This window comes from Camponotus vicinus, unplaced genomic scaffold, assembly GCF_025532165.1.
Source record: "Camponotus vicinus isolate PSW18456_S1 unplaced genomic scaffold, iyCamVici1.0 SCAF_4, whole genome shotgun sequence".
In the NCBI taxonomy this organism is placed as follows: domain Eukaryota; kingdom Metazoa; phylum Arthropoda; class Insecta; order Hymenoptera; family Formicidae; genus Camponotus; species Camponotus vicinus.
Genome location: NW_028141976.1, coordinates 19,348,758 through 19,369,970, shown reverse-complemented (window position 1 = coordinate 19,369,970; position 21,213 = coordinate 19,348,758). Strand labels below are relative to the sequence as shown.

The window sequence follows — 21,213 nt, the reverse complement described above, 5'->3', positions numbered from 1 at the left end:
TCTTTACTACAAGAATTGTTATTATATAATAAATAACAATATTATATAAGGAAATGATTTTTATTTCTTTTCATAAATTCTCGTAGCAACCTGAAAAAATTAATATTTATAATATTTCGTTAATAATATATCGTTAAATGTAGATATGTAAAATGTAGATATTTATCACGTTTCGGCTGGTATCGACGCATTAGCAGATTGGCTGTTGCCAATCACTTTGCTTTACGAATCAGCCTCAATTCCTAGAAGGCAACATTAAAGGTATCTAACACGAATGCTATAAATAATAATATTACTCTATGATAAAGTGAAATAATAAAAGGCAACGCACAAATATTATTTTTTTTTGTTTTCTTATACTTTTAATTTAATTAAAACAAACATAGATAGGTATCATATAAGTCAAGCACAATATGTATTATATTTATTTTTATAAAAAAGATCTTTTACGATCTAATTACGATCAAATTACGATCGTATTTAAGAAATGAGTGAAGTTGTACATACATATTCATATATATCTATGTCACTCTCTCCCTTTCAGGGATAAAATCTACAGACCCAACAATATATATATATATATATATATATATACACACACACACACACACACACACACACACACACACACACACACACACACACACACACGCACACGCACACGCACACGCACACACACACACACACACACTGTATATTGTTAGGTCTTTGGATTTCCCTGTGTCGAAGCTATATCCGTCTCTATCATAAAGAAAGAGAGAACTTAAAAAAGATATAATTTAATGAAATATATAATTGTTACCAATAGCAAGAAAAGTTTAATATTTTGAATAATCCTCTTAAATTGTCGCGTAATAAACTACCGCATAAAATTGCTCAATTTCTTCGCCATTAATGCGTGCAGTTGCACAACTAATGTTGTAACAAGTCCAATATTTCAGTTTTATACATGGGACATTATTCGCTGCATTTAATACTAATCCGGTACTAAGCATAGCTACGCAACGCGTAGTGTATATCTGGGTTATGCGCCGACTTTCTGCATCACTTTGCTCACGTACGTGTACGAATACGCTGCGAACGAATTCACGTACATACACCTAGGAGATTTCAACTTAATCCTATAACTCCGCTCGTGCAAAATCATTAAGATGTATGAGACGTGTACGTGGTCTGCGCAAATTATGCTACATGACACGATAACTCACTCGCGTGTCTAACATATCAGAAAATATCTATTAAATATTTAAATATTTCATCATATGTGTCTGTTATTACATATAATTATTTGACGCTATTTAAAAAAATGTTTTACATACAAACATTATTATAAATTACACATAATATGAGAACAATGTTAACCTTTAAATATATCACGAGATATATCTCGCAATTTATATTGTGGATATAAAGAGAAATAAAAAATACTGAAAATGTCTTTATCCCTGCTTCAGATCGATTGTTTGAAAAGTCAATCTGACACTTGAAATATACAGACGTGCACACAATGTCGAGCGCATATTGTGTGTATGTGTGTGTGCGCATGGTACATCCAACTATTTCAATTTTCCACAATATTGCCTTATTACGACGAATATTGCCCTATTATCGTATAACAACATTTTTTTTTTAAATTAAAAAATTATTGCAATTAGAATTTGAGATTATCAAGTTTTCTTAACAGATTTAAGCATGTTTTAATTATTTACATTTTTTACGGATAGAATACATTTAAATATGAATATTTCAATTTGTATTAAAAACATATAATGTTGTAATATAATTTTAAGAATTAATTTTATCACGAATTCTTCCTTGATTATATACGAATAAGTTCTCGAATCTATAAAAATTTATTAATCAATACATATATGTATGACCAATAATTTGTACGATTTAGTGCGACATATGTAATAAAATGCATGAAAAGATAATGCATTTATATCTTCATTTTACAAACAGGCAGATTTTCAAATACACGAATACAAACGTGCATCTATGAAGCCGATGCGCATGTTCGATATAATGAGGATTTATGCGCCTATGAATACATGCTTGCATGCTTTGCATACTAATGTATCAAAATACTATGCGTTCGCGCAGTATTTTATACCGATGAAATGCACATGGCATATTTTATACTTCGGCACATTTGCTACAAGTGACTGAAACTTCTATACACCCTCGCACGAATCATGACAAGAGATGAGACATTGGCGACTATGTACGAAAGTTTGTACCGTGTAGCCGTTTCTATAAAGTTTCAAGAATTTCGGAGGAAATCCACATACTATACAGGGTGACCCATTTTAACTTAGGCAGCCAAATAACTCGAAAAATAAGCAAGATAGAGAAAAATGTTTTAGACAAAAGTTGTATGGTTTCGAGGGGGCCATAAGATGGTATCATTGGTTTGACCTTGAAGAGTCATTTGAAGGTCACGTGAAGGTCACTTCAATTTTTTTAAATGGAATACCCTATATATTTTTGTACATTCTTGTAGCTTATTTCGAGAGCTTTCCAAAACACTATAATTAAGTACCTTTCCGTTAAGTACTTTTTGAGTTATGATGCTTGAAATAATTTCTTAATTTTACATAAACCGTAAGATATCTTGTAAAATATTCATTTTTCGATTATCTTACCTTAATACTTTTATGTACAAAATAATGAGAGGAATCAATTGGTGTAAAGAAAACACATAGTTGTTTTTAAGAAAAAATATGGAATTGTTAATTGCAAATTACATATTTTTTCTTCGAAACAACTATGTGTTTTCTTTACACCAATTGATTCCTCTCATTATTTTGTACATAAAACTATTAAGGTAAAGTAATCGAAAAATGAATATTTTACAAGATATTTTACGGTTTATGTAAAATTAAGAAATTATTTCAAGCCTCATAACTCAAAAAGTACTTAACGAAAATGTACTTAATTATAGTGTTTTGGAAAGCTCTCGAGATGAGCTACAAGAATGTACAAAAATATATAGGATGTTCCATTTAAAAAAATTGAAGTGACCTTCACGTGACCTTCAAATGACTCTTCAAGGTCAAACCAATGATACCATCTTATGGCCCCCTCGAAACCATACAACTTTTGTCTAAAACATTTTTCTCTATCTTGCTTATTTTTCGAGTTATTTGGCTGCCTAAGTTAAAATGGGTCACCCTGTATATATAAATATATATATATATATATATATATATATATATATATTTAAAAGCCAAAACAAGTTTTCGCTTGCTTTATCTAATGATGCGTAAAATTGAATTATCTTTAGGCATCATTAAATTCAGAAAAATTATCTAAGTGCAGTTAAGATTAATGACATTTTACGAAATTGCGCTAGATAATAGCTTTCCTTTCATTAAAATTATTTCTGTTATTGTTGTCTATTATTTTTAATATCATTACGATATTATATCACTATGTGCAATTATGTATGTATGTATATACACACACACACACACACACACACACACACACACACACACACACACACACACACACACACACACACACACACACACACACACACACACACACACATACCGATCAAAAATGACATCACCCAAAAATGCAGAAAATGAAAGTATATAATTAAGTTTTTTTTATTTTTTTTTCTCTAATTGTTTTGCTCATGTTCATAGAATTATTAAAACATAAAATAAGAATAATGAAAGAAATATAATTTGATAATATTTAATATTTTGAAGTAATCGACTTCACTGTTAAAAATAATGTAATATTTTTGACCAGTAGTGTGTGCATATATATTTTGTGTATGCATGTGAGTACATATATACAAAATACATATATGCAAAAAGTAGTTAAATATCAAATATTGAATACAATAATTCAAGATGAGCGATTACTTCAGCATCATCCATCATTTAACATGACAGGCTTACCTTGAAACTTGGCGACATATATTTCTCAAGATGTACGATTTGATTGCATTCATTCACGTATTTTTACATGCAGACGCACGTTCAAACTTAGTTGCTAATTCAAAGTTACCTATTAACTACCCTGACTTAAGTGCCAACGATCGTGCAGCGCATCTGTTCACTCTACTTGCTATGTACGAAGTGTAGATGGTATGACGTCAACAGTAAAGTCTATGTTATATCGCGATGAGGAAACGTCAGCTAATTTTTAACACGTTTCCGTAATAAATTGTTACGTGGATTGTATATATTTAAATAAAATCTGTCAATAATTAATAATAATGATAATAATAATTATAGAATAACATTAATAACAATAATAATAATGTTAAATTTTCTCCGTATTTTTATATTGTTTCTATCCCACAAAAATCGAAATATACATATATAAATTATTAAACCCTGCACTTTTTTTAAGAAAAATATTTAAAAAAACATCTAAAAAATATGTTTTAGAAAGATATTTTTAAGAATTATAAAGTTGCGAGAGAGACACATACTTGTCATACATTCCATTTCACACACTTTCTATTTTTTTTCTTTAAATAAATTGGTCAATTATTATTCAATTATAAAAAAATAATTATTTCCCATCGTCCAAATACGTTTGTGGGTCACGCTCAAGCGATATCTCTGTCAGGATCTCGTGCATGTCGGAGCGCATCCGTTCCAGAAAGCCGATCGCATACGAGCACACCAGCTAATGGAATTGCTCTCTTGACGTACACTTCACCACCTGACAAGCATGTACGCGGCGATATTTCTCGGTACTTAATAGTTTTCAACGACGAAAGCCGTTTGTTTCTTTACTTTCGCGGTTCCTCATCTCGTACATTTTATGCACTTCATTTATTTTCCTTTTTTATTTCTCTTTCTCTCTTGCGCTTTTTCTTTCATTTTCTTAAGAAACTCAAAATATACTTCATATCGTGACTTACTCTCGCGTAAAAAAAATTCGTATAATTATGATCGTATAATTACAAAAAAAGTCATCCTTCCAATTTTCAGATTGAACCGAACCGGCGAATTATGTCTCTCTGCCTCCAATGCAATTAAGTTAGCTAAATTGCTCGTCGTTGGAGCGGTACAGTTTATGGAGATTAGAGAATATTCAACTCTAATGCCAAGCAATTATAAAGATTATCATCTATTCGACATAATCTTTTTTTAATAATTTTTTAAAGCCAAAATAATACAATTTCCTACATGTCGAAGTTTCGAACACAAAGCGAGAATTATCTACGCCCGAAATTAAGTTTACCTTTCTACTTCCCATTAAATTAAGAAAATAGAACAGTAGACACTTGTCACGTTCCGCGGATTCGAGGGATAACTTCCTAAATTCGAAATTCCTTCTCACGTTATTGTTCCGATTAAAATGCATCCGTATTAGGACCGAAAGCTCTCTTTGCTATTTCCCCATAGTACTCTTCTCCCTGTGAGCTTCCAGCATTCGTTCCTCATGACACATTTTCGCTCGTTCGCGCTTCTTGGCAGTAATCCCAGAATATAGCTATTCTGTTCGTAGCAATGGCGACGATCCTCTCGGGAAGCCGATGCTTCGCATAATTATAACATGCCAGCGCAGCCGACGTCTAATTTTGATATTTCTTTTATCGTATTTTTGTCGTCAGGTTGTTTTTCAGCATTGTCGTCGTCACATTGTCCCTTTCGATTCTTATTCAAAGTATCTTCGTTTACGCACAAGTAAATAAGGCAATTGATAAAAAGAGAGAGAGAGAGAGAGAGAGAGAGAGAGAAAAAGATCGAGAGCTATCGCAAAACGCTGGATGCAGAATTGCAGAATATTATATCGATAAGCCGCCGGAAGAATTCCGATTTACAAACGACGCGTGAGCGATGTCAGAAATTTCAAATAAAACGTCTTGCCTTTTGATTGTAAAATCAGATGTATAATCTGTCGGCGCCCTCGCAAAGTGCTTCGAATAAATATAACGTGATCCCTCTTGTGTTTTTGAGAGCAAGTTTTTATACGTAAAATTTAAAGACGTATATTCGAATTCAACTTTAAAATAAAATAACAATATAAACCACATCTGCCAACGTAAAATAAAAACATGATGTTTCCCTCCTTATCTCTAGGATGTTTCTATTGTCGTAGCGAGTCACGGAATCTTGCGACAATAAATTTTCCCTCACGTACTTGCCCTTGCTCGTGTCAGATCGAACAATAAATTTGTCGTCGCACTCAACGTTGTCGGTTTGCACGGAAACAACGCCGTACCATAGTCCGAGACATCGACTCTGGTAGATATTCCGGTTTCGCCGTCTGCATGCCAAGAGAAACTATGTGAAATTTAATCTTCGACGTAGCAGTCGGCTAATGATATTACACCCTTTCATTTAATTCTGCGCGCAGCGCAAGATGATCGATACTACCGTGACATTAAATAATTACTATCGTTGAATACTTAATTGTCATTGCTAAAAATTAAATGTATTAATTCTTTTATTTTACTAATGTATATTTTTACTAAATTAATTTAAGCTGATTTAACGTCATTTTTAAGCGCACACTGAGACATAGCGATTTTAAAGATATTCTTAAAATATGCCTTCTCCGAGTAAAAAAAATAAAAATTTATTTCAACGCGAAAAATATTTAAATGTTACAAATTGCACGAGAATTCCATTAGAATGTAAAAATCTGGAAAAAAATTTCTTCTCAATATCCACACCTGTATTTAATGAAAAAATAAATGAAACGTCACAGTCTAACTTTTAGTTTGCTAACTGTGAGCTTTTACGAAGTTTTCCAAAAAGATTATTCGTTTAAAAAATATCATCATATAACCTCAGAGTAAAACATATCAGCACGCTATGCATACTAGGAGAAATTCTATGTCAAGATATTAAAATCGGAATAAATCAAGCAATCAAAACTCTCGAATACAAATCCGATCATAAGAATTAAAATTGAAAAATTGAAAATGCAGTTTCTTTCCTCTATATCCCTAATATTGTTTTCTTTTCCAATCGTGCGAGCGAATCCTCGCAATATAATTCCGATATCTCAAGTCGACAGCGATATCACCGACACTTTTATACACTTTCGTTTGCGAAAAATATTATTTTTCACACCTCCGTACAGAAACGCCTCCATAATCTAGGACTCTCACGTAGATAACGATACCTCGTTTAATCCGCTTCTGCTCTTCGCGAAACTTTCTTCGAAGTTTACCATTTTCACAATACTTTGTTGACAAATTCTCTAAACTCTAAGTATTACCGCCTAATCAGGTTAGCAATATTATAGTAAGATTATCGTGTTACTGAACAACTCGATCGTTACACGTGCACGCTTACAAAGCTTTGTTATGAGAAGGTTGTTCTATTACTTTAATATAATATGTAAAAATGAATTATTCGTGTGACGAGTCTTTGCTACAAATAATAAGTTTAATAAAATTTTCTTTTATTTCTGTCCAATTATTAGCTGGTAATAATATTATCTTTCCAATTATTAGCTGGTAATAATATTATCTTTCCAATTATTAGCTGGTAATAATTATTCTACCTAAAAAATACTTGATATAATTTCTATAGTATCTCTGTTTTATTTGCAAAAAACCTCTTGTTTTAATAAATTTAACATTTTGTTATGGATAAATCAAAGTCTCTTTTTTCTATTACATCGATTATCCCGAATGATTATTCTATTGTTATGGAACGTTCGATTTCGTTTTCATTTGCATTTTTATTTTTGCATAAATGACAATATTAATCAAGTTAAAACTGCAAAGAAGGCAAACAACAGAACAAAGTACAGATGAGAAAGAAAAGAAAAATCGTGGAAATTGAACAGCTAGCGTTATGATCGCAATTATGCAAAACACTTTCCTGGGATACAACCGCGTATTACAGTCTGGGTATAATCTCGATTGCAAGTTGGATGGCGAAAGGACAACGACCGAAAGAAAGCGACGGCAGACTATGTGAGATAGAACGAAGCATAGAAATTGCATGGTCATTGTATTGAATTAAAAAAGATATCATTACACGAAGTCATAAAAGCCACTTTTACAAAAAATTTCTATTATATGTTTTAATTTTATATAGATTTAAATTATACTTATAACTGCATTTTTGTGAATATTTTGAAAATATTTGTATGAAATTTGAAATGACAATTTAACGAAAATATACTCGAGATTTGTTTCTTTTCATATATCTTATAATCGTAAAATCATAATTATTTCCTAATATTAAAATTATCCAATATTTAAACACACAGTCCGACTCCTTAAAAAGTAATTTACAAAATCGAAAAAAAACAAAAAAACAAATGTATAAACTAAAAGCGAAAATCCAAAAAGTAATTATAATTATATTACACGAACCGAGAGTGTGTTCTCTAAGTTCGTAGAAAGAGATTGTACCTTTTCATATGGTCAAATGCAATTTTTATTATGGCACAACGCTTTTAAGCATACATGGTCACAATAAGGTAGCCATTTTCAAAAGATGGAATTTTACTACGGAAATATAATTTTAATCAAAGGATACATATATCAGCAAATATTATTTCATTCTTATTTCTTTTATTATGAGTGCTCAATGAAACTTTACTGCCACAGATAGTCTCTAATTATTACTATTCAAAAGAACAAATGAATCAAATGATACGCTCTCGACATTTAAAAAAGTTCTTTTAAAGTTATGTAATATGCATATTTTAATTTAAGTGAAGATATCAGGATACGGCTTATATAAAATATTGTATTCATTTCAATAACGTAATAACAATCATTTAATATACTAAATTTTCCTTATCTATAACATTTTGTTTTAGGAAGTGTCATAGTATAAAAATTTTAATTTTATAAATAATTAATTTTACTGAAAATATATAAAAAGAATGTTCTTTTAAATTTTTAAACACAATACTTTGTCTCATTGTTAGTGGTGTGTGTGTGTGTTGTTTTAATATTCTTACAATAGATTTACATAATATGCCTATTTTTCATTTTTATTTCATTTTTATTTCATTTTTATTTTGATTTCAACAATGATTTTGATGTATGTTTGATAATATTTGTTAACCATTGTCAACCATTTCAAAATTATGCGCTAATGCCAAATAGTTTAGAAGGAAATATAAATTGTATAATGCAAGTTGAAAAAAAAAACAATCAAAAATTCATATTTGTGATATAAAGTATTAAGAAAACCGCAATTAAAAAACAAATCATATATTGCGTTTAAAGAAAAATATTCTAAAATTTATGCACACTTATATAACAAAGCAAGGCTTCCTTATAGAAAAACATTTATCACAAAAATTTATTTACACGTATTTCTATATATATATATATATATATATATATATATATATATATATATATATATATACTATATATATATAATACGTATTACTTACAAATATTTTTAATTTTAATATGTGTGTAAATATAAGTTTTATTATACAAAAATAGTAAAGTTTCTTCAAAACTAAGAAAGAAATGAAGTTAATTAAACTTATATTACACATATGCATATTCACATTATACATCATGTAAATACCAAGGTTGCAAATTATGTAAATATTCATATTCATAATTATATGTAAATTGTATAAATTTTCGAAATTTAAGATAACATTAAAATGATTTATAAATTTATATAAATTTATAAATTAATGATATGCACAGTTCAAGTACAATTATTCTTTTAAAATTATAATAACTAAAATTGTAATAAAATAAATATATTTCGATAATGGATATTTAATATGATAATCAAATTTGAAATATACAATATTTCCATTAGATTTAAACAGCAATAAAATAATACATAATTATAATTAATAAATTTATTGACAAATGTTAATTTATGTTAACTTATTGTTAATTATGCTTCGCAATAAATTTTTTACCGGAATTCTCTCTCTCTCTTTCTTTCTCCCTATTTCTTTATCTCCCTCCTTTGTTCTTCCTTTATTTATTCAAGCATTTTTATTCTATATTTATAGAAAATAATATAATTCTCTTTATTTCATAATATTCAATTTAATACGTAATGTAAAAGTATGATTTTACTTTTTTGTCTATTTAGAAAAGATTTTATTAATTTTTGCTTGATAATTATACAATGATAAATACAATTGCAAGTTATAATTATTCATGCAACAATATGATTCATAAACAAAACCGCTTCGTTTTAAAGAGAAATTAAGGTCAACGAATATATTTAGCCAAGAATTCGGGATCAATAAGAGCCTTAGAATCCAAGTTCCATAAATTTCAGATTTTTACTCTCAAAATCAAAGACTTAAAAATGTTAAAATATTATTATGCGTTCTAATAAAAAAGAATTTATAGAATAAATCATTCTGTATCTCAAAAATTAAAGGAAAGATTCAGTAAAAAATATAAGGATAAAAATATAAGCAAACTCTGAAAATGTCAACTCAAAAAATCTAAAGATTCAGACAATTAACGGAGTTAACATGAAACATATTCAACAATTAATTGGCCAAAAAAAAAAATATATATATATATATATATATATATATATATTCATATATTAGAGGCGAATGTAGCTCTTTTAACCATTGAAATTTTGAATCTGTCAATACATCATACATACCACTACATTATATTGATAACATTAAAAATTAATATTATCACGTAATTTGAAATTATATTGCAACCCGCAAATTGATTGCATATATATTCATGCATATACAATAGTTAAAATTGGTTAATACCTAATGACAACAGAGCGTTAACCAACGTTAAAAATCTAAATGTTGGCAAAACACACGATACGTTGGCACACCAAATGTGATTAACGCAAAGTCAATGCATGTATCGCTAGCCATTGTTATACTAATTATAATAATGTTATACTAACATAACGAACAAGATTCCATTTCGCATGTCCTCTTTATTAATTAACTGAGAAAATGAATAAGTTTATTCTAAAAAAAGAGAGAAAGAGAGAGAGAGAAAGCGTCTATTCTAAGAGAAAAGGATTATGCACGATCCACGGCCTTCGGTAGAGCTAAACGTTTGAATAATATGAATATGAAGCGAGAGTTAGCTGAGCGAACAAAGCTTGAAGACGCAACGTCAGAGATTTAATATTGAGCGGATCAAAATTATTCAGTTGGAACACAGATTGTTATAATTTAAAATATTGATGATGATTTAAAATACTGAGATTGTTATACTTTAAAATGTTCTTTGCTTTCAGTTTCATATTTCGTATTTCATATTCATTTTTTATTGCTTTATTTATATATTCTTGCTATTATGTGATCATTATCTAGAATTTATAGTTTAAAAAGAGAAGTTTTTGAACGTACATATTTGGTTGTAAAAAATTTTATGAGTTTCTCGATATTATTGAGAATTTGTAAACTATCATCCTCATATATCAATGTATTTACGAATCTACTCTCTAAAAGTGAATCAGTGTATTATCACTGTAATCAGTGCTGTACTTATAACTGCTTGTAATCAGTGAGTATTTACCGTTTTTCAGTGTATTATCACTGAAAAACAGTAAATACTCACTGATTACAAGCAGTTATAAGTACAGCACTGATTACAGTGATAATACACTGATTCACTTTTAAAGAGTATAAATAAATGGGGATATGTATAATAACTAATGTAACATAACTCGTATATCTGACAACCTAATAATCTCATAATCTGATAATAATTAGTAATTCAATAGCGGATAATAATTTAGCATATTCAATAAATAGTCAACAATTAGGCAATTCGAAAATTCGATCTGATAATGTTATATAATATAAACATATAAATTCTCTACATAATTTTCATTAATATATTTCATATTTTCTCGATAATTTAAAAAATTATATAAAATAGTTGTAAAAATTTGAAGTATTATATGAAATAAAATAAAAAATTGCAAAAATTTAAAAATAAACATAGATAAATTTGCAGCAATATAAAATATGTATATAGTGTAAATAATTATCACAGAACAATGGAAAGCACAAAATAAACAGGAAAAATTGTCAATCTCTCTTCCTTATCAATCTCCTTTAAGTTTGTTTTTGTATAAGATAACTCGCGCGCGAGGAAAGATACTTAACTTTGGAAAGCAATATTTTATTAATTATTAATTATCAGCGCAAGAGAAAATAAAACATCAAGAAAGAATCGTTATTATATTTATATTTGGTTATAATTAAAAATTTGGATTTTTTAATTGTAATTAAATATATATATATATATATATTGTTACATTCCTGGTTTGAGTCGCGGTCGAGTCTGTCTTGAAAAAGGAGGAAGATCTCGTTGTCAAGGAATTGTTGATGGAGCAGCCGTCATTTGGAGTCGGAAGCCAGCTGTCAAGCTGAGCGGTCGCGATTCGATCCGCGATTTATCGTTATCAATGTTCCGTGTTCTCTGTGTTGTGAATAATCCTGTGTTCAGTTATTAAAGTTCTTACGTTCCTTTAAACCGTGTTATTATTCACGAGTGCGCGGGTGCCGCGTGGTTAGCGTGTGCCGATCGGTTGTGTCGCGCACGCGTTCGATATATCTCGAGGTCGTCGCCGCGGACGCAACAATTTATATATATATAAAATAACGATATATTTTTTTATTTGTTTTATTTTTTGCAATGAGATCTAAATAAAATGCCTCAATAGCTTTACGTAATAATCAACATAAATGATTCAGTATCTTTAAATAATAATCAATATAATCATACTGTTACTTAAATGTGCTCTTTATTGCTTACTTATTGAGAGTGATACAAGCCACAAAGAAAAGTGTGGCGGTTTTTTCGCGCGAGCATGCGACTCTGACTCGCCTGCCATCTAACAGAACATTACAATACTTAACATTCCGCCCGACTTTGAAATCTTTGGTTTCAAATATTACAGTGTAAATAAACAAATTAACAGATTGAATGTATCTTGGGTCCGGACGTCAAATAGAAATAAAATGCAAATAACAACTAAACAAATGTAATTAAATTGTTAATGAATAGGTAATAGAGATAGTTTTTCGACTGGTCTTTTATAAATTCCGCGAGCTGTCTTAACAGACGCAACTCGGACAACTCCGTCAAGTCCGGGATGGACATCGATGATTCGTCCCAATGGCCAATGAAGAGGTGCGGTATTGTCCTCTTGCAACAGCACTAGGGCTCCTGGTTGGATATTAGTTTCAGAGATGTTCCACTTATGTCTGGTCTGGAGTTGATGTAAATATTCTCTTTGCCATCTTTGCCAAAAGTGTTGACGTACTTTCTGCAAATGTTCCCAGCGGGATAAACGGTTGTCCGCCGTATCGAGATAATAATACTCGACTGGAGATGTAAGTGAGTCTCCTATTATAAAATGGGCGGGAGTTAATACAGATAAGTCTTGAGGATCAGAGGATAAAGGAATCAGTGGTCTAGAATTCATGACTGCTTCAATTTGTGTAAGTAATGTATAGGCTTCTTCAAAGTTTAGTACTAGACCTTGAGTTACAGTGTAAAGATGACGTTTTGCAATTTTAACTGCCGCCTCCCATAGGCCGCCAAAATGTGCGGCTCTCGGAGGTATGAATTTCCAGCTTATTTTTTGTGCGGCTAAATCTTCAGTGATGGTTGCGTTGTTAGATCGTAGAAATTCATAGATTGCTTGCAGCTCCTTATTTGCACCAACAAAATTAGTTCCGTTGTCAGAGAATATTTGAGCGCATAGTCCTCTTCTAGAAGTGAATCTCTTGAGTGCTGCTAAAAAACACTCCGTTGTCAGTTGAGTAACCAGTTCTAGATGAACTGCCTTTGTGCTTAGACATGTAAATACTGCGATATATGCCTTTAAAATTTGTGGTCTTCCGCGTCCTTGACTTGTGCGATATTGGAGGGGTCCAGCATAGTCTACCCCACAATTTATGAAGGGACGTGTTCCTTCAGTTGCACGTTCTCGAGGAAGATTTCCCATAATAGCATCAGGTACCGATAGTCGCATACGGTAGCACTTAATGCAATTATGCTTTATCTTTTTTGCTTCTCGCCGTCCTGACAGCGGCCAGTATTTTTGACGTATAGAACTTAAAAGTTGTTCCGGTCCACAGTGCAGAAGGCGGACGTGCTCTTCGTACATCAGTAGATTGGTAATAAAATGTCCTGAAGGAAGAATAATCGGGTGTTGTTGTTCCCATGACATGTTAGATTGTTGTATTCGCCCGCCAATCCGGATTAAACCATTCGTGTCCAGAAATGGGTTGAGTGGAAGAAGCTTGCTTTTAGTGCTGACCATGCCTTTTTTTTGCAACTTGAGACGTTCTAGAGGAAAGGATTCTTGTTGCACCATCTTCGCTATTGTTAATTCTGCTTCTAGTAGTTCGTCTACAGTCAATGGTCCTGATAACTTCGTCTTTCGACATTTAATCTGAATGAATCGATTGCAATAGGCAATAACTCGTTGCAATTTTTTATACGATGAAAATTTATGTAGAATGCCTGAAATAGGGGAACACACATTAAGAAAAATTGACTTTTGTTCAGGAATGTTGATGATCTTCATGTTTGATGTGTGCGGTAGTTCATGAAATAGGAGCCACTGAGGTCCTGCCCACCATAATTCATTTTCGATGAGTTTATCTCCTAGTAATCCACATGACAAAATGTCCGCCGGGTTTTCAAATGAATTTACATGACGCCAACTTTCCGGCTTCGTTAACTTCTGAATTTTTGAGACTCTATTTGCGACAAAAGTTTTCAGCTGCGATGCAGCAGTTTGTATCCATGCGAGCACGATTTGAGAGTCACTCCATAAATAAGTTGCCGATACCTTTATCCCAAAAGCTTGAGGTACGACGTGTACTAATTTTGCAAGCAATAGAGCGGCACAAAGCTCTAAACGTGGTACGGAGAGTGTCTGCAGTGGTGCTATGCGAGATTTGGAGCACACAAGACGCGAAGTTAAGACTCCTGCGTCATCCCGACTAACTGCATAAATGCATGCGCCATATGCCTTGGTCGACGCGTCACTGAATCCATGTAGCTCGATAGTTTCCGTTATGTTATTTGGACAAATGACTCTAGGAATGCATATTTTATTTACCTTTGATAAAGACTTTATATACGTGCTCCATTTTTTATTCAGTTCTTGTGGAAGCGGTTCATCCCATGATAGTTTCAATTGCCACAAATTCTGTAAAATGTGTTTTGCTTCTATTACAATTGGTCCAATAAGACCCAATGGATCATAAATACGAGCAATCGTAGAAAGAACAGTCCGTTTTGTGATACTAGTTAGGTCCGCTGGGGTGACGTTGAACTGTAATTCGTCCGTTTTTGAGTTCCATAGAATACCTAAAGTCTTCAATGCCTGTTTCTGTTCTAGTAGCAGTAGCTCATCTGCTTGATCTTCTTTTTGCAAGTGTTTGAGAACTTCTGGCTTATTTGATCGCCATTTTCGCAATTTGAATTTGCCTCGTGCTAACAGTTCGGTGAGTTGTTTTTGAAGTTCCAAAGCTTCGGTGATGGTATTCGTACCAGTAAGAATGTCATCCATATAACAATCGTTTTCTAAATAGCGGCTGCCAGAGGATAATCCTTTCTTTCGTCTTCTGCTAGTTTCCTCAAGCAACGCATTGCTAAAAACGGTGCACAAGACGTTCCATATGTGACCGTATTCAGGTTAAAAATTTTAATAGGCAGGTCCGATTCTTCTCGCCATAGAATGCGTTGCAATGGTCGATCCTCTTCTCTGATCAAAATCTGTCGATACATCATTTTAATGTCGCTAGTAATTACAATCTGATGTATGCGAAAACGCAGTAAAATGTCAATTAGATCGTTCTGCAGATTAGGTCCGCACAGTAGCTTATCGTTGAGTGAATTTCCATTAGATGATTTTGCCGATCCATCAAAAACGACTCGTAATTTCGTAGTCATTTTGTCTTTGCGTATGACTGCTTGATGCGGTAAGTAGAAAACTTCTACTTCTGAGTTAACGTCTTCAACTTCTGACATATGATTCAACAGCAGGTATTCGTTAAGAAAATTGTGATACGCATTCTTCAAGTCAGGCTGTTTGTTCAATCGTCTTTTCAACGAGAATAATCTTTTATCGGCCTTGTCTCGAGAATTTCCTAGTTGAATTTCCGCATTCTTGGGAAGACTGACTATATATCTTCCGTCGAGTTGTCGCTGACAAGTATTTATAAAATGTTGCTCGCAAGGGTCAAGCTGATCTATTTCTTCTCTAATTTCGATGTCTTCAATCCTCCAAAATTGTTCTAATTGGTTATTTAAGGTTTCGTTTGTAATCAAATGACATGTCGAAACTTGATGTTCTTGAAGGTTATTCATTTCACCTCCAACAATCCATCCTAGCTTTGTTTTTTGCCATATTGGCTCATCTTTTGACAATTGAATGCGCGGAATGCATAGAAGATTCCAGAATAAACCTGCACCAATCAATAACTCGATGACTCCTGGAGTGTCAAATGAAGATCCGCAAGCTCAATGTTATCTGGAATACGAACAACATCACTTGTTAACTTTATATGTGGCAACGTTTTTGTAATCTTTGGCATCACCAGGCAACACATTTGTGACGAAAAGGTACCGAATCTCGATTGAAATTGAACTTGAATTGATTGTCCTACTGTTGTCTTCATACCTTGAACTCCGCTTATAGACATATTAATATTTTCGAGAGGTAATTTAAGCTTGTGTGCTATGGTGCTTGTTATGATATTTGATTGAGAGCCCTGATCTAGTAATGCTCTACAACTATGGCGCTTTCCGTACTTGTCATATATCAGCACTTGTGCAGTGGACAATATAACTTGCGGGGATTTCCCTTGCGCATAATGAATCGCTGTGTACTCGGAGCTATCTTGTGTGATGCAACAATTTTCTTCAGAAGTTTGTACGTAATGAACAGCTGTATTGGAAGAATGCGGTTCTGCTTGACTCGTCGTCTTCAAGAGTGCATTAGAAGGAATATTTGCTGTCCGATCTTCATGTAGTAAAGTGTTGTGACGTTTGTTACATTTCTTGCAAGTAGATGCCTTGCAGTCCTTACTTATATGTCCTGGCCGTAAGCAATTAAGACATAGACGCTTAGTTTGAATCTCTTTTGCTCTTGTCACAATCGGCATGTCAAGAAATGATTGACATTGATAAATCTTGTGATTCTCATTACAAAGTTCACATGCTCGTTCGGTCGTGACTAATGATACTGCTCTTTCTTTCTTCGATGCTTTTGCGCACTTAACTAATTCTTGTTTAATTTTGCATTTTTCTATTAACTCAAAGGATTGACTTCGATTTTCTAAACACTTCATTAAATCTTCGAGAGATGGTAGTTCATCATGTTCAATCTTGCTTACCTCATTTTCCCAATCTCGTCTCGTGGCGAAATCAAGCTTACTCGTGACGATATAACTTATTATCGTATCCCAATATTGTACAGGTTGATCTAGTGCGTTCAATGCTCAAACGTGCGACCTTACTAAATCGACGAGAGACCGATGTGTAATATTCTCTGCTTTGCTAATGGCGGGTAAGCTAAGAAGTTGCTGAACGTGTGTATTTACAATGAGTCTTCTGTTGTCGTACCTTCTTTTTATCAAATCCCATGCGATATTGTAATTTTCTGCGCTTGTGTTGAGACATTCTATAACTTGTAATGCATCGCCTTTTAGTGCACTTCTAAGATATTGAAATTTTTGAATTGGTGTAAGACTTACGTTCTGATCGATGACAGATGTGAATGAATCTTTAAACAGCATCCATTTTTCATATTCCCCCTGGAACGTGGGAAGTGCTAATGTAGGCAACTTTACTTTTGTGAAATTGTTATTTATGTTCTCTGCTGCTGGAACGTCCACTGCTTCTGTTTGTAAAAGACTTCTTGCCTTCGCCATACATTTGTAATAAAGGTTTTCAAATTCCAGACGTTGCTCTATTTCTTCCTGTGCTGGTTCTATAAATTCTACTGCTTCGTCTTGAGGTTGATCCAATTCTTCTAATTGCGCTTGAACAGTTTCGAATTTATTTAATAATAATGAAGCAACATTTAACCGTTCTTGTACTTCTACCTTATCATTTGCCGCTGGAGATTCTAAGAATTCACTGAATCTGATTAAATTGCCTTTTATGTGCCTTCTACTTAATCTTAGTCCTTTTTTCGTTGACATGGTGCCTTCCCCCCCCTTTTTTCTTTTTGGAAAGGATTGAGATAGGAATGAGACTCACGTACCTGAAACTTCTCTTTATTCGGCTCGATTGTATTGTCAATATTGCAGGATCCTTGTAGTTTGTGTTGTTTGTCGTGCTATTTGTGTACAGCTTTTCGATTATTTCCTTTATAATAACCGTGCATTGATTTGAGGTTATACTTGCGATGATCGCTTCTTGTTGATTTTGTGTGAATATGATACTTTTTATTGCAAATGTATATAATGTGTACACTGCTATTATGTTTTACTAATGCTGATTCTCGTTACGAATATCCGTAACGCCGTCGAAGGACCAAAATATGTTACTTAAATGTGCTCTTTATTGCTTACTTATTGAGAGTGATACAAGCCACAAAGAAAAGTGTGGCGGTTTTTTCGCGCGAGCATGCGACTCTGACTCGCCTGCCATCTAACAGAACATTACAATACTTAACACATACTAAGTTGTAACAATAATTTTTTATATTTTTTTATTAGATTTCACGGAAAAATAATTTTACATCATGCATGCATATTGGGATAAGATGCTAAAATTGTCATCTTTTCCTGATAAAAATGCAGCATCTTATATCGCATAGTATATATAGTATATATTATAGTATATAGGTATAGTAAACATTAAATATAAAAATTAAAAGAAAAATATAAAAAATATAAAAAAAACAAGTGCACATGTTTGTAACGGATAGGAATAATTATCTAAATAAATCATACTTGAGATTATAAGTTGTGTAGCAATAACTACTATATATATATTTTAAAGTATTATTAAATAAAATTTAAGCCATATTTTTTTAATTTATATCTTATAAGCTTAATTAAAAAATATAACATAAAGAAATACGACTGCGCACTGTTATTTCGTTATTTGCGCTAAATATCATCAGGTGAATAGGTTAGTAATTAGTAATATCTTTTATCGAAAATCCGATAGTTTTTCCTCCAAGTTACTCTATACTAAAATTTTAATTTTGCTAAATATATATCCCGTCTATGAACAAAGCGTATTGCAAGCTGCATGTTTTGTTTCTGCCGGCATGCGGTTTGCACAAAAACTACCTTTTATTCTCTCCACTATGTGAATTTTTTAATTCAGTATTGTGTTTAAAAATCAGATATTGAAATTTAAATCTCTATTCTGACATAATAATTTTTTCATGTATTTCTAATATAAATATTGTTATAAATTAAAAAAAAATATATTAATAATAACTACTTAATGTACAATATATAATATAGACAGTTAATAATTGAATATAAGTGCAGTTAATAGCGTTATTTATATTTTGCTATTCTATTATAGATCGGAAACTTATAAGTCTCCTCAATTAAATTTGTATTTATTATATATATACTTCAACAAATATATATACTTCCCTAAATTTTATGCTATAACATTAAAATTGAATTCATAATAAGTGTAAACATTGCATTAATATAAAAGGAAAGCGAATAATGATGAATGAGTGTTGGTGGTATTATAAGAAATGTGAGAATATACAAAAGACAAAATCATTCTCTCTCGAATGCAAATATTTTTTGCGGACAATAAATATTTCATAATACAATCTTACATTCTCGCTCTTGTATTAGCTCTTGTATGATTTTGTCGCAACCCGAAATAATGCGAGCGTAATTTATTATTTCAAATGCATATATACCTCGATATTAAATGTCAGTCAAACAAACTGACATAAGACAAATACATTTAATATTAAGGCATAATATGCATCTGCATTTGCATTTTAATAATATCTACTTAAAGATTAAACTTCTGATGTCAATATATCAATTTTATTATCTGGTTTTTCTGCAAGAAAAGATGGTGCTTATTAAAAATTATGATCGACAATTCTTTGAATAATTATGTACTATTAAATAATTATCTGCATATACATGCAATCTTTTTTATTTTATTTAATGGCAGTACACACACACACACACACACACACACACACACACACACACTATTTCCGTTCGATAACCGTTCAACGGTCGTTCATTTCCATTCGACAAACGTTCAATAGCCGTGGCTATTGAAAAATGAACGGTTATGGAATGGAAATGAACGACCGTTGAACGGTTATCGAACGGAAATAGTGTGTGTGTGTGTGTGTGTGTGTGTGTGTGTGTGTACTGCCATTTCTCTAAACTATGTTGTTTCTTCGCTTCCTCGGTTATTCCCGATCGTCGATCCATCGTTGTTTCGATTCGTCGATCAAACGATATGTGCCCCGAGTATCACCGTGCGTTTTATCATTCGTTGCCACTCTTTAGCTCTTCGTTTCTGAGCCGTTCACTACCGTTTGTCGTTTTTCAATAGCCGTTCTGTATCGTCCGCTACCGTTCGTAGCCGTTTGACAGCCGTTCGATAGCTGTTAGTTGCCGTTCCTGCTCCGTTCGATAGCCGTTTCTGACCCGTTCGATAGCTGTTAGTTGCCGTTCCTGCCCCGTTCGACAGCCGTTTCTGACCCGTTCGATAGCCGTTCGTTAGCTGTTCCTGCCCCGTTCGATAGCTGTTCGCAGCCGTTTGTTGCCGTAATTGACCCTGTTGGTAGTCGCTTCTAAGTAGTCCGTAGCCTCGTTCACAGTCGTTTCTGACCCGTTCGATAGCCGTTCGATAGACGTTCCTGGCCCGTTCGTTGGCGTTCGATAGACGTTCGATAGATGTTCCTGGCCCGTTCGTTGGAGTTCGATAGACGTTCTTGACCCGTTTGTTGCCGTCCTTGGCCCTGTTGGTAGTCCGTAGCCTCGTTCACAGTCGTTTCTGACCCGTTCGATAGCCGTTCGACAGCCATAAACATTATTTTCCACAGTAAAATTCTAAAAATAATAGATGTTTATTTTTTTAATTAATTATAAAATTTTTATAAACCTAGTACATTTGCATCTCATATCTTTAATGCTCTGTGCATATCTCACTTCATATTGACAGTATAGTTTGCTATTTAAATATTATATAAGATTATATTTGTTTTTGCATTTATCTTTGAATCATCCATTTTGCCGGAAATATTTGAATTTTAGATCCTAGGTATGAAACATTGAATTCAA

The 21,213-nt window shown here is 32.3% G+C and overlaps 3 protein-coding genes across 15 annotated transcripts in view; all 3 read right to left on the bottom strand.

Annotated features, from left to right (window-relative positions):
- Window positions 1-21,213, bottom strand: part of Nmdar2 (glutamate ionotropic receptor NMDA type subunit 2) — a 303,165-nt gene that overhangs the window by 162,750 nt on the left and 119,202 nt on the right. The gene's annotated exons all lie outside the window — the stretch shown is intronic.
- LOC145970677 (uncharacterized) lies at window positions 12,945-16,279 on the bottom strand. The gene is made up of 3 exons (XM_083097546.1): window positions 15,642-16,279; window positions 15,049-15,561; window positions 12,945-15,003 (listed from the first exon to the last, which is right to left on the bottom strand). Exons 1-3 carry the CDS (start codon window positions 16,277-16,279, stop codon window positions 12,945-12,947), a joined length of 3,210 nt encoding a protein of 1,069 aa, XP_082953672.1.
- LOC145970804 (uncharacterized) lies at window positions 14,373-18,675 on the bottom strand. Its single transcript, XM_083097798.1, has 2 exons — window positions 17,308-18,675; window positions 14,373-14,422 (listed from the first exon to the last, which is right to left on the bottom strand). The coding sequence occupies exon 1, from the start codon at window positions 18,115-18,117 to the stop codon at window positions 17,413-17,415; it is 705 nt and encodes a 234-aa protein (XP_082953924.1). The 5' UTR covers window positions 18,118-18,675; the 3' UTR covers window positions 14,373-14,422; window positions 17,308-17,412.